This window comes from Sphaeramia orbicularis, chromosome 9 (assembly GCF_902148855.1).
Source record: "Sphaeramia orbicularis chromosome 9, fSphaOr1.1, whole genome shotgun sequence".
Lineage (NCBI taxonomy): Eukaryota > Metazoa > Chordata > Actinopteri > Kurtiformes > Apogonidae > Sphaeramia > Sphaeramia orbicularis.
Genome location: NC_043965.1, coordinates 17,046,768 through 17,060,950, shown reverse-complemented (window position 1 = coordinate 17,060,950; position 14,183 = coordinate 17,046,768). Strand labels below are relative to the sequence as shown.

Genomic DNA, 14,183 nt, shown 5'->3' with positions numbered 1-14,183 from the left:
CACATATGTCCATTCTTACAAATGCAATCCCAGGAACTCATTGAGGGACTTGTTGCTAATTTGACACAAATGGTTAACAGGTTAGATTTTGATGGTCAAAGGTCAATGTTGTTGTGGCCTCATGAAACTCATTTTTGGCTCTAACTGCTAGTAATTGAGAGAACTACATTCATTTTCCCCATGGATGAGTAAACCCTGAGCTTTTCCTTGGTCAATCATCTCAGCTTTTGTCATATTAAATAAAAGGAGTATTTATTTAACTGCACTGAGGTCGAATCATATTTCTGCATGAACATCAATACTTTCAGTAGTGTCAATTTTTTTTTTTTTTTTTAGAAATTACAACATTATTTCTCAGAGAATCTCCTTCATATCCATGTGAAAATGGTTGTAGAACTGAAATATCGTCAAATGTAATGATGCTGAAGTGGGACCTTATGAAGAAGTGAATTCAGGATCTTAGTATAACCCTAACCCTACCCAGCCCTAACTGAAGCTGCCTAAAAATTTTAACACAGCTCAGAGGGTTTGGATCAGAAACCAAACAGCGTTCGCATCTGTCAAATGGTAAACATGAAGTCCTGCGGTGGAAGAAGTTAATGAGATATCCTAATCTTGTTTGGTTTGTTGGTCACATTTTTCATAGTGTTGTTCTTCTTCCACACTCTCAGATCAGCAGACTAAATGACATGCACTTGTCAGTTGTCACTAATGGCGACTGGTCAAAATTTCAATAACCAGGTATGTTTTTTAGAATAATCAACACAAGTAGAGCACATGGAGATGGAGCAGCAGAGACAGAGATGAAAAAGGGTGGAAAGGTTTTAGATGGGAAAGGGTGAAGGGGAAACAGAGAGGAGGTGAGGAAATGTCAGGAACTTCTGTAAAGGCAGTGAAGTTTAGTCAAGCTACATTTATCGAATTTTACATCCAAATCTCACCATTTGTATTCATTGTATTACACTGTTGCCCATAAAATTGGAATAATTTAGTTGTCAGACACATTTCTCCTTTTATTCCTATTTATACATGTCAGTACCCCCCCCCCCCCAACGGTAAATCATGTCCTTATCTCAATTATCAATATTGATCCTAGTCTTTTAAACAAGTATTTTCTTTAGTCAGTCCTGAGCTGTTTACCTTTGAATAATAGTTTATTTGTACATCTTTTTAAAAGTTTTAATTGTTTTAGACTGTTTGAATCAATCTTCCTGGCCATTCCAAAGATTAACCCCTCTAACAGAAATACATCTACTTTTTTTATTTGTTCTTGCCTTAGCTTTTTTTTTTTTTTTTTTAATGCCGGTTCCTCTGAGGTCATACTGACTTTTCCTACATTTAAACATCTCTTGGATGTAAGGAGGGAGAGAATTATTGTGTGCCTTGTTCATCATTACCACTGTATTAAGGTCAACCAGATCATGCATTTTCAGTACATTAAGCTCTGTGAAAATAGAGTTTATTGGTGCATAAAAATCTGCATTAGTAATAATTCTTACTGCCTTTTTTGAAGTAAAAAGATAGGATGAATATTTGAATAGTAGTTTTTTTCCCATATTTCTGCGCCATAATTTAGGTATGGAAGAATGATAGAATTATATAGTATGAGAAGTGAATATTTAGCAAGTATAGTTCTCATTTTACCAATTATGGCTATGGTTTTTTACTAATTTTGTCTTTAACATATTTATATGCAACTTCCAATCAAGTTTACCATTAATGGTAACACCTAAATACTTACTAGCAAACACTCTTTCAATTTCTGTGTCATTAATTTTGATTTTAATTTGATTACTTATCTTTCTATTTCCAGAAGGAATATATTTAGTTTTACTCAGATTCATTGAGTAAAATGATCCAAACTCCACACTCCAACACCCCAGGAACCCGAGACCTTCTTACCACCATTGCACCACAAGGCTCACGTGCAGCTAAGTTTATCTTTTAGAAGAAACTTCTGTGTCTCAGCAGAAGATCATATGTATACACAACATCAACAGGAAAACATGCACTGATGTCACTTGGAGATTAATGCGTTATGTGTCTGAAGTGTCACGTTTTAATGTCATGATGGCAATGTCACCTGCTACCAAATAAAATTTCCTCTGACGCAGGCAGAATATCTGATTCTATTGCCAGATAACTCATGTCTCCATCACAGCAACCATGCAAACAGATAGTGTATGTTTTGAACTAATTCATGCATGTAGACAAAATACCACATAGTCACTGTTCCTTATTCTCTAAAGAGTGGGCAGATTATTAAAGGCTGTCGAGAAGGAGCGACAGTAGGATCATCAAAGACCGCCGTAGACAGACAGCGACGTCAACAGCGCATATACAAGATGATAAACAGCCCTGACCACGCTGCTGACAAGCCCAATCATCTGCCAGGCCGACAAGAAGCAGATGATGTCAGTTCCCCCTCTGTATTGAGTTATCAGGTTGATTGAGTGTAATTGAGCGATGCATCGGAGTGCAGATAGAAGACACTAAGCCTCTGGAGAGATGGAGCAAGGAGGGAGGAAGGGCGTTTCAGGAACCAGGAAATGCTCGCTATATAGCACCGAGGCCATGACATTAGCGCTGTGACCGACTGACGATTACCCGCAACTCAGCCATCAACTCAGGGAACTGGTTGAACACACAGCACAATCATGTGATGAACTTTTTTTTTTTTTTTTTTTAAATATACACTACCAGTCAAAAGTTTGGACTCACCTGGTGTTTCTTTATCTTCATGACTATTTACATTGTGGATTCTCACTAGTCGCTTTTCCATTGACCCTCAAATTGCCCAAATATAACTTACACACAAAAATTTACCTAATGGAAAAACAACATTTTTGCCACAAGTCTCATTTTTCGATTAAAAGTTTTTGCGCTGGCAAAAGGTGGTTTTTCAGGCGTAACGCAAATGGTATATCACGCAAAACTGCAAAGGAAAGACCTTGTTTCACAACTAGTCAGGTGAATTAAAAAAACAGATGTTGATGTACGTTACAACAAGCGAAGAAGAAGAAGAAACGTGTTGGTATGTGTGGACACACCAGGAAACCACATCATTTTTTAATTTAGTACAAGATAGAGGGGTAATGTATATTAATAATGAATATATTTGTAAATCAACACCATATTTATGTTCGTCACCATGTTTATGGAATGACTTGTCGTGTCATCTCGCAATAATAAATAAACAAATCATCGTATTTGTGATTTAATGGAAAAACTGACATTACGTACTTCTGTTTTTTCAATATTTAGTAAATATCGATAAAATTTTTTGTTGATGTCCAATGGAAAAGCTACTACTGAAGGCATCAAAACATATGGAATTATGTAGTTTAAAAAAGTGTGACATAACTCAAAGCATGTTTTATATTTTAGATTCTTCAAAAAAGCCACATTTTGCTTTTATTACTACTTTGCATATTCTTGCCATTCTCTCGATGAGCTTCAGGAGGTAGTCTTTCTCATATTTATTGGCTGATGGTAAAGCGCTAGAAGCCCCAATGATGGCAATGAGTGGATCTGGATCCCAGTGCTATGATGAACATTTTTTAACATAATATGTATTAGTTTTCTGCAGTTTTCTGAATGTATTTGGATCATACTTTATCTTATTCTAACATGTGCTGCAGATTCATATACGTGGCAGGTCAAGGGCTGCAACAGTCACTGATCCTGGATGTGTTGGACCATCAGAAAGAGACACCTAAATATAATTTCAAAAGACATCTTAGTATTCTTAGAGGATTCATTCTTTTGGGCATGTTTGTGTGAATTTACTTGACGCCATCTGCTTTTGCTGTGGACCTAATTGAAGGGAACCTCCTGTATCGAATGCACACCGAGGCCCACAGTCCCATTATCAAAGCATGAGGAGTTTGATGTGTTGTGAAAAGAACTTCAGGACTTTTATTTTGTGTGTGTTTGTATCTCTATTTTCACAATTCTCTGATTTCTTTTCCATTTCCTACATCCTCCCTCCCTTACACACATACACACACATCCTCACTCCCTTAGCGTTCATTTCTACCTTAAAAGTAACACAACCCTCCTCAAACATTACATTATTACCTTTTTTTTGACTGGCAAGGGATTTCAGAATAGTTTGTTTAATAACTGTATTCTTTTCTCTACCGTTTGGTTTTATTTGGCCAATTTAGAATTGCAAATTTGCTCTAAACTTTCCAATGTAAATGCTGAGTTGCAGGTTAAAAGATATAAAGAATGGGAGATAGCACTGTTTCTACATTACTTATCTCACTATTTTCTGGAAAACAATAGCATTACAGCTAATTAAGACTCTTTTGTTGCAGTTACTTTCATACAGTGACAAGAAAAAGTGAAACTGTCAAAACTTTATACGCTGGAAATTGGAAGGGTTCAAGTTGTTCACTCTAGACATTCTATGAATAAAGCTGAGATGAAGCAGTTCTGTACGAAAGAATGATCATGAAGGTTGTGCAGGTCTGATATGCAGTTACTGGAAGAACTTGGTGAAGGTTATTGCTGCCAGAAGAGGTTCAACCAGTTATTAAATCCAAGGAGTCGCTTATTTTTTCCAGCAGCACTATGTCTTTAATACATTATAAAAACAAAACAAAAAAAAAACCTGTACAAAAACAGTAATATTCCAGCAGCAGGGGTGCCGAAAAAATACAGTTAAAAAACGGAAGATAACCATCTCATAAAAATACGGTGATTTTCCATAATTAAAATACAGTTTTTTTGTCCTAACTTTACATGAGATTTTGCTTTTTTTTTTTTTTTTACTTTTTAATGTTTAATAAAGAATATTTTCATGTATTAAAACAATCAAATTACCTATAAATATATATATATATATATATATATATATATATATATATATATATATATATATATATATATATATATATATATATATATATATTTATAATAAAGACATGATATGTTGTAATTATTTATGTCTTATTAGGTTAATTATATTGTGTTTGTCTGTATATGTGATTTAGATAAAGATCAGATCACATTCAAGGACAAATTCATGTAGAAAACTGAAATTTCAAAGGGTTTATGTACTTTTTCTTACCGCTGTATATACCTCTGTATGTTTATGTAGTGTTTGTTTATTTTTTTCACAATGACATCAGTAAAAAGTGCAATAGAATATATCCTAATATGTGAATTTACCCCAAATTGGAATCAGATAATAAGATGAAAATGTATTTGTTTCCACACAGTATTACTGAGGTTTTCATACAAGGTTTTCATTGTGGTGTACTGACAGCCAGTGTATGACATTAGAGGGTTATCATCACAATACCTACCCACCACATCCACACACTCTGCAGGCAGTGCTGTATACCATTCCAGCCAAGAGGGCATATAAACGTTGCACGCTCCTCAATCACTGTGAGCACTAATGGACTATATAACAGCTTTTTGTTGTGAAAACCTTTTAAAGTAAGATTCATTTGTGATGGAATACAGGTAACACAAAAGTGGCCTTATAACAATAGATGTCTATGGGGAGAAATACAGGACTTTGACTGTTTTCAATCCATTGGCCTCAGAAAATGCATTCTCTATATAATGTGTATTGTTATACTCCCACCCGCACATACGGTGGGAACATTTAGACATACCAAGAATTTCATCTGTCCGTCTGTCTGTCCAATGAATTTCTTGAACACTATTCACTCAATTCAGCCGACAAAGTGGAATCAGATTGAAAGTTAAGACTTGGGCAGAATAATGTTTGTCTTGGTTTGACTTTTGTTTTATTTTGTTTCTTTGCATGTTTGAAATATACTGTAAATAATCTTTATTTACAGTATTGTACAGGAAGCTCTTTTAGCGGTAGGTCTTTAGTTCTTTAGCAAGTGTCTTTTAGAGTATATATACTAACCTTAATGTCAACCTGGCTACTTACCCACTGTTGTGTTGTGTTTTGGTCTGTCTGTTTTTTGTCTTCTTGTGCTGTATGTAAAACTGCTGAATACTTGAATTTCCTTTGGGATTAATAAAGTATCTATCTATCTATCTATCTATCTATCTATCTATCTATCTATCTATCTATCTATCTATCTATCTATCTATCTATCTATCTATCTATCTATCTATCTATCTATCTATCTATCTATCTATCTATCTATCTATCTATCTATCTGTCTATCTGTCTATCTGTCTGTATGTCTGTCGAAAAAGACTGAACTACCCAAAAATGACAGTCATTTAGTTTAATCAAATATACAATTATCTTTTATTTAAAATTGCAAAGAAGGTCCTGGGTTCAATTCCAACACCAGTTAATGAGGAGAAACAACAAATATTCAAAATCTTTTATTCCTTCAGCTATCATGCTTTTAAACTCTGACAGCAGCCATTTTAGTCATTTTATATGAGGTTTTTTTTTTTATGTTAGCAGATCCAATAGGATCTTTTAGTCTGCATTGGTATTTATTGGTTATTTATTGTTGATCGTTTAAATGTGTTTATTCGTAGTTGCTTCCAGTGATCTTGTATTTGTGCACTGATTTGTTTATGTTTGTCACATTGCACTTTGGGCAGATGTCTGTGGTAAGCTGCAAATGAATTGTCCGTATGGGATGAATAAAGTTTTCTGAATCTGATGGGGGTGGGACCTTTCTGTGTGGAGTTTGCATGTTCTCCCTGTGTCTGCGTAGGTTCTCCTCGAGTTCTCTGGCTTCCTCTCACCATCCAAAGACATGCACTGATAGGTTAATTGGTTAATCTAAATTGCCCATAGGTGTGAATGTGAGAGTGATTGTTTGTCTCTGTATGTTCAGTCCTGTGATGAACTGGTGACATGTCCAGGGTGTACCCTGCTATCACCCATATGTAGCTGGGATAGCTCTCCAGCGACCCCCGTGACCCTAGTGAGGATAAAGCGGGTTCAGAAAATGAATGAATGGTTGAATTAAAATTGTAAATGAATCCCAGACTAGGCACGGGCATCAGTCAGCGCTGACTACTTTTTCACTTGTTTACCAATAGAATTTGAGTTTTGAAACATGATTTTCTCTACCTCTCTATCTACCTGTCTGCCTATCCATCTTTACGTACATCCTTTCGCTAGTACATTAGCTCCTATGGAGAGATGAGCTGACAGTAGTTGCTTTTCCACTGACCCTCAAATTGCGCAAATATAACTTGCTCATAAAAATTTACCTAATGGAAAAATGACAATTTCGCCAAAAATCTCATTTTTCGATTAAAAGTTTTTGCGATGGCAAGAGGTGGTTTTTCAGCCAGCCACACTGCCTGCACCCTGCAAATGGTATATCACGCAAAACTGCAATGGAAAGGCTTTTGTTGCAACTAGTCAGTTGAATAAAAAAAAAAAGATGTTGACGTACATTACAACAAGCGAAGAAGAAGAAGAAACATGTCGTGGTATGTGTGGACACACCAGGAAACCCAATCATTTTTTAAATTTAGTACGAGATAGAGGGATAATATATAATAATAATGAATATATCTGTAAATCAACACCATATTTACGTTTGTCGATAACAAATAAAGAAATCATCGCATTTGTGATTTAATGGAAAAACCGACATTACACACTTCTGTTTTTTGACATTTAGTAAATATTGGTAAAGTTTTGCACAGATGTCCAATGGAAAAGCGACTACTGAGTCATACTTAATCATGAGCATGATTCACAAACAGCTGATTGATGTAGTTTTTCAAAACATTCAGGGATTGTTTTAAATGATTGTTTTAAATGTAAAAGACACTCTGTTGTTGGTATTAAAATTGACTTAAACTGAATGAAATCTCTCTCCCATCTCTGTCTTGTAGACACTCTCTCAGTGCCTCGCTGGTCCCCACAGATTCCCCGAAGAGATCTGGGAAACTCGATAAAACACAGGTAGGCTGAAAAGAAGGTGTGTGGGTGAGTGTGTTGTGAGATTTGCAACATTGCGTGGTTTCCTAAATCACTGATCAAACTCCAGGCCAATTAAAACAGTTGCGTAACTTCGACTCCGCTCCCTTTGTCTCTTTCTCTTTGCCTCTCTTTTTTCCCTCCCTCACCCTGCTTGACTCAAAATGCAAGTGATCTAAAAAGTCAAACAATGCCGTATTAGTTGCGGGATCTCAGCAACCTCCAGTGCGTGGGTGTTTTGCCTGCTGAAAGTCAGTGAGTTGAAAAGGGAAGCTCTAAGCCTCACCATACGCAGCCAAAGTGAGTCAAAATGTAATTTATAGAGCTGTTATTTGAGGATTAAGGATGGTTTGAACTGAAGCATGCAGCATTGTGCTTGATGTACCATTTTGCGCATTTCATGTATGTGCCCCTGACATCATTGTGCAAGTGCATTAGTACTAGACAGTGCAACTCTGTGGCTTCAGGGCTTCTACTACGCACAACAAATGTTTCTTCAAGCACATAAGTGGACCATCGTCTTTTATATATGACTGTGGAGGGTAATGCAAAAATTCAGATAGGACTTGGATTGAGTTGGTGCAGCTCCTCTTAAATGAGACAAAGGAGGAGCCCAATAAATAGATTTGGGCTCTGTCAAGCTACATTAGTCACCTCCCATTAGCCAGCCAGCCACACTGCCTGCACCCAGGCATCACATCAGTAAATACAGCCAATAATCACACACATGCCGGAGCCGCTCAGGTAGTCAGTGAAGTGAATTGGTTGTTACGTTGTGGATTTGTTTGTTTGAGAAGTGCTGGAATTGGCACAGGCCTCAGAGCTCCCATCACCTGGACCAACTGTCGTATTGATGTAAACCCCATGGCCTCCGTCCCACGCTGTACGCCACCGGTGTAAAATGTTCATTTGCACAACATTACTAAAAGATGAAAATAAAAAGGGCCCCAAATTAAATCAGCGGGTGAGAGAGATTAGGAGGGTAAACACTTTTGCAGAAGCAGCGCCTTCAGGTGTCTGTTATCGTTGTGGAAAGGTTACGCAGTGAATACGAGACCTGCTCTTGCAAAAGCTGTCTGTCAAAATGAGAAAACAATGAGCGAGGCAAAAGGTCAGAAGCAAGCCTTCTCCTCTCAGTAATCTACAGCTCATATATTTCATATAGGTGGTGCAGTAAACAGAGAAGGGTGTTCACATTTTTATATCCTCATCTCACTTTCTTCTTTGTGTTTTTTTTTTTTTTTTTCTTTCTGGATGCAGGTTTTCCACAAAGTACTGGATGTCGCAGACATGCATAGTATGTGGAAAGGGAATGTTGTTTGGACTCAAATGTAAAAACTGCAAGTAGGTATCAGCTGTCAATTACCTCTAAATCCTACACATCAGTGTTTTAACATAATGCTATACGGAGCTGAGTTTTGTTTCTCATTCATTATTAATTGCTTTTTCTAGGTTCCACATGTTTATGTGGCCTTTTGTTTTCACCTCACTTGCATCAATTAGCTGTTTTTCTTGTCTGATTTCCCTGGTTGTGTTCTTTCACAGGTTTAATGACTGTGTATATAAAATAAACTGAATACTAATCAAATCCCCCCTTCATTTGATGCACTCAGGCTGAAGTGCCACAACAAATGCACCAAAGAAGCCCCACCTTGCCATTTACTGATCATACAGCGAGGCGGTCGAGAATCTTTAAAAGGTATGTTTTGATGCTTACATTTCCCTTCTAGGAACATTCAGCTATAGCACTACAATTTTCCAGCTGTGCCTCTGCTCTAAAACCACCCATTGTTGCTTATTTTTTCATTTTTGAATCTGTCGAGGACAAATAACTTACTATTATTATTTGATTGTCAGGCCTATTCATAGAAACCCCCTGCAGCACAAGTGGAGTAATGTATAGATACATATCGTCACTGTTGGTGTTTTACATGCATCAACTAATTAATGCATTAACTTTAATTGGATTACTTTTTTCAGTAACAAGTGTAAGGGATTAATTTTAATTGTCGCAATATTATTAATGCTATTAGTAATTAGGGCTTACTGGGTGTTTGATTACATTATGTGTCTCGATGATTTGCATGCTAAGTAGATTTTAAACCCAGCTATATTCTCCTATCTTTATTATTCATAATTCTAATGTGTCTTTGGAAAGACAAGAGGCTCGTTTAGTTTCACTCAAAGCCTCGTCTAAAAAAAGTAAAAGAGCTCTTGGTTTAGGCAGATGGAAGGTTATCTGCAGATTAATTAAACCACTTAAGTTTGACAAATGTAATTGCATCATGCAGTGTTTGCACTGACACAGACAGCATTGAAAAACCCCATTATCTGCTATCAGAATTGAGATCCTTTTGTCCTTTTCTCTGCTTCCTCTCCTCTTCTTTTTCCATCCAATAAGATCACCAAGGAACAACTCAAGGTAAAGAACACTAATTAGACTTCATCTACCCTGCTTTAGCTAATGAAAGTGACAGTTTCTTAATGACATAGTTTGCTTAAGGAAACTTTTTTCTTCTTTTTATACAAAGTGCCGACAGACGATAACAAATGAATAGTGTTAGCGCAAGGGCAGTTTTGTTCATTTTTCACATTAGAAGCAGGACCTGATAAAGAGTTTTCACTAATTTTCTTGCACCCATTAAGCAGGTATTGTTTCATTTTCTGCAGTACTCCATTGTTTCTCCATTGTTGCTTTTTTCTCCCCCCGATAGTAGCTCGCTTGGTACGAACCGAATCAGTGCCATGTGACATCAACAATCCGCTCAGGTACACAGACCTGCACATCAGTCAGACGCTCCCCAAAACCAACAAAATCAACAAGGTAAGTGTCTAAAATATACCATGTATTACACAATTTGTGTGTAACTTGTCCTACATATCACATTTCTTGTATTTTTCGGGGGCTGGAAAATGATTATGAATCATCATGTCTTTTCCCAAGGGATCATGAAACTCTACACAAACATCTTCACTGATGTTTCACACAGATGGAATCGTGCATACATTCATTTTTTTTTGTTTTTGTTTTTGCTACCAGCACATTTAATAATTTCAGCTCAGTTCCAAAAAAGAAAGATTCCCATGGTGGTGACAGTGTACTTACCCTCACAAAGTGCGTAGATGTAATGTTACCACAAGTACAAACTGTTCTTTCCTTTGTAGATACTAGTAAATAATAAATAATAGCATGTGCCTATGACCTTGATAAAGTTTGGTGTTTGATATTTTATGCCCCTTCATGTTCCCATAACATTAAATTGTGGTATCAGCAACTTCGAACTCTGATTGAGTTTTTTTTTTTTATTACACCCTCTTGTGTTTACACGTACAAAAGTGTTTGAAACTGTGACTCAGCAGATTATTTCACATGATATCAGATGACAACCAGAATGACGACAGTAAGAAAATGTATGCCAGTGGAATAATAAAACCATAAGATAAACACAGGGTATGACATCAAAGACATTAGAACGCTGATCCTCACTCATTACATGGTCATGGGTTAAAAAATAAGATTTCAGATATGAATGAGGCCAAGGTCACAAATAATATAATAATAGAAAACCTCTGAAGTAGCAGGATCCCAAAGACATAATAAAATTACGTTTACCATGTTAAATATACAGATTATTTAAGATGACTCACTCAAGTCCATAAAACACAGTAAAAATGAGATGTTCAGTTGCAGTTCAGTTACAGTGAGGAAGATTAATTCATTTCTTTTTTTTTTTTCATTTTATTTGTTTATTTCAAGCATTTACAGAATACATGCAAATTCAAAATTCCAAAATCATTCATCTTCACTCGAAAAGGAGTAGGAAGAAGAAAAGCTTATCATTCTCATTAAACAATTTAACATAATAGCGTTTTAAATACTCACCCCTGTCCTTAGACTTTGAGCCAGAACAATTAACAAAATAGGCTTATACCAAATTAGAATAAATTCATTTGACAGTATTAACATTATATAACTGAAATGTGTGTGAAAAATAGAAACAAAGTACATTCCTGGTAGTGTTACCACAGGAAACAGTTAACTGTCAACTTACATTATAATAGTTACATACCAACAATGGTAAGAAAAAAAAAATACAGTACCACAAATTATACTAATATAACAAATGAATCTAAAATTGTTCAGATTCCTTTTTTTGCAGGTTAATGGACCTCTTTCCATCTTTACTTCTGAGACTCTATTTCTCCAAGATGCTCCTTTTAAACATCATATTACTGATTATTGATCTGGTTGTTCATTAACCCTCCTGCTGTTTCTTTTTAGTACCATTTACTTTTCTATCCTTTTGTCCCTGTCCCAACTCTGTGGAAATCTATTGCTGCTGTCAATTTTTTTTTTTTTCTTTTAATGGTAATTTTCACTTGTAAAGCATTTAATGTGTTTTCTTTGTTCTGTTGTGAACAAAATATGGGTTAATAAGATTTGCAAATCATGCTTGAAGTAATTAGAGGTCATCACATAGTTGTGCTAAACTTAACCCTTTATAGGACACTCATAAAATACACTGAAATTCAAAATTTCAACCTTCGTGTGTTATTGGAGGACATAATAAGACTTTTTACTTTAACTTTCAAATGTTTTATTGTTATGTTGAAAATCAAGGTTAACGAAGTTTCCATGTTTGGTTTCTTATCCATAAGTGGCAAAAAAAAAAAAAAAAAAAAATCCAAGAAGTAAATGGGTGATTCTTTGAAACTGGGTTCATTTTGGTACCTGGCAATTTAGACATTTTTCCCCCCAGGATATACCTAATGATGACCTCAAATAAATGCAAAAAAAATTATACTCTTGCTCTGAGCCATCCCAAAATTAATGAATTTTTAATAAACTATCTGGGCTAAAAATAGGAGCAAAATCGGGACATGAAAAGCTACCTAGGTGTCAGTGCATTTGATCTGGAAAACATGGCTGTAAATGGTCTTATATACCGCTATAAATAAAGACATTGTGTTAAATTTGAGGATCCTAGTGTTTTTTCAATCCAGACATGTAGGTTTTTCATGAATCTCAGTCTCATTCCAGGTTTTGTGTGTAACCCATTGTGTCCACTCGTGTTACATGCAGAACCTGCTTCAGTTAAACACAAATAAATCACAAGTGATTTTGCAACAGCGGTCATTTTTGTGAAACACTCTGCCTTGCATATTTACTTTAATTCCCAAAATGTACCTGTGAGAGAATAAAGAAATATTCCAAAAAATAGTGGCACATAATTTTTGTGTCCTTTTTTACCGTGTTACAAACAGATTTGTGTATAAACATTATATAAAAATAATATAAAAATGTGTTTTATCTGAAAAATCGTTTTGCTTTTACCTCAGTAAATATTTATTTTTAAAATAGACCCAAAGTGCTTCCAAAGTTGCGTCATAACATTAGTCTACATCTGGTTGGAATTTTTAGCCCCCATGTCCTGTTTTACGTACCAGTTTCATAGAAGCACCCATATATAAAAAATACATACAAGAAAAACACATGTAAGGTGAAAGGAATATGTATTTTAAAACATTACAACAACGTAATTGCTGATCCAAGCACCTGTCCACATCCACATTATCCCTTTGAACATCATTCCTTACATTAGTACCATTACTTCATGGTACCTAACAAAGCAGGTACACTCACTGTTCATGCAGAGGTGGACCTTACAGACCCTGAAGACCACATTGGACCTGAGATTGTTGCCTCATTGTAACTGTTGCTGTCTATAATATATGTAGAAATTACCAAAAATAGTCACTTGATAAAGGGTTAAAGGATAACAATACTGGTCACAGCTGGAAGCCAAAATGTGTGTTTAACTATATGCCTCAACTCTGAACCTGAGGTATATATGATATTCTTTCTTTTTTCTTTTTTTTTTTAACTTGATTTATAGAAATTTTCAACATTTAGTGAACTTATCATTTAACAAGTATAACATTTCTAATTTCAAGTACCGTATTTATGATACAGAGATTGACACCGGACATGATAAACAAACAGAACCCAAGGAAAAAAAAAAAGCCAACACAAACAAGACACACATAAAGACAGTCAAAACAGTGCATTCTGGTACCGTTAAATGAAGAAAGAAAATAAATAAATAAACAAAACAGGTCAATACCAATATAAACACCTAAAATGTGTATATGATATTCATTAAGTGATGTTCTTTAACCACATTGTATCATCTTTAGTCACCTTTTTTTCCCCCCTGCTGTTGTATTAACATGCTACTGGAAAGAAACGAAACAATCTATATCAATATTTACGCCCTGATTT

At 35.5% G+C, this 14,183-nt stretch overlaps 1 protein-coding gene across 1 annotated transcript in view; it reads left to right on the top strand.

Annotated features, from left to right (window-relative positions):
- The window catches only part of ksr2 (kinase suppressor of ras 2), a 178,289-nt gene that overhangs the window by 116,665 nt on the left and 47,441 nt on the right, over window positions 1-14,183 (top strand). Inside the window, exons 8-12 of the mRNA XM_030144487.1 lie at window positions 7,816-7,885; window positions 9,161-9,244; window positions 9,514-9,599; window positions 10,302-10,322; window positions 10,615-10,724. Coding sequence (XP_030000347.1) covers window positions 7,816-7,885; window positions 9,161-9,244; window positions 9,514-9,599; window positions 10,302-10,322; window positions 10,615-10,724 — 371 coding nt within the window. The remainder of the gene's footprint in view (window positions 1-7,815; window positions 7,886-9,160; window positions 9,245-9,513; window positions 9,600-10,301; window positions 10,323-10,614; window positions 10,725-14,183) is intronic.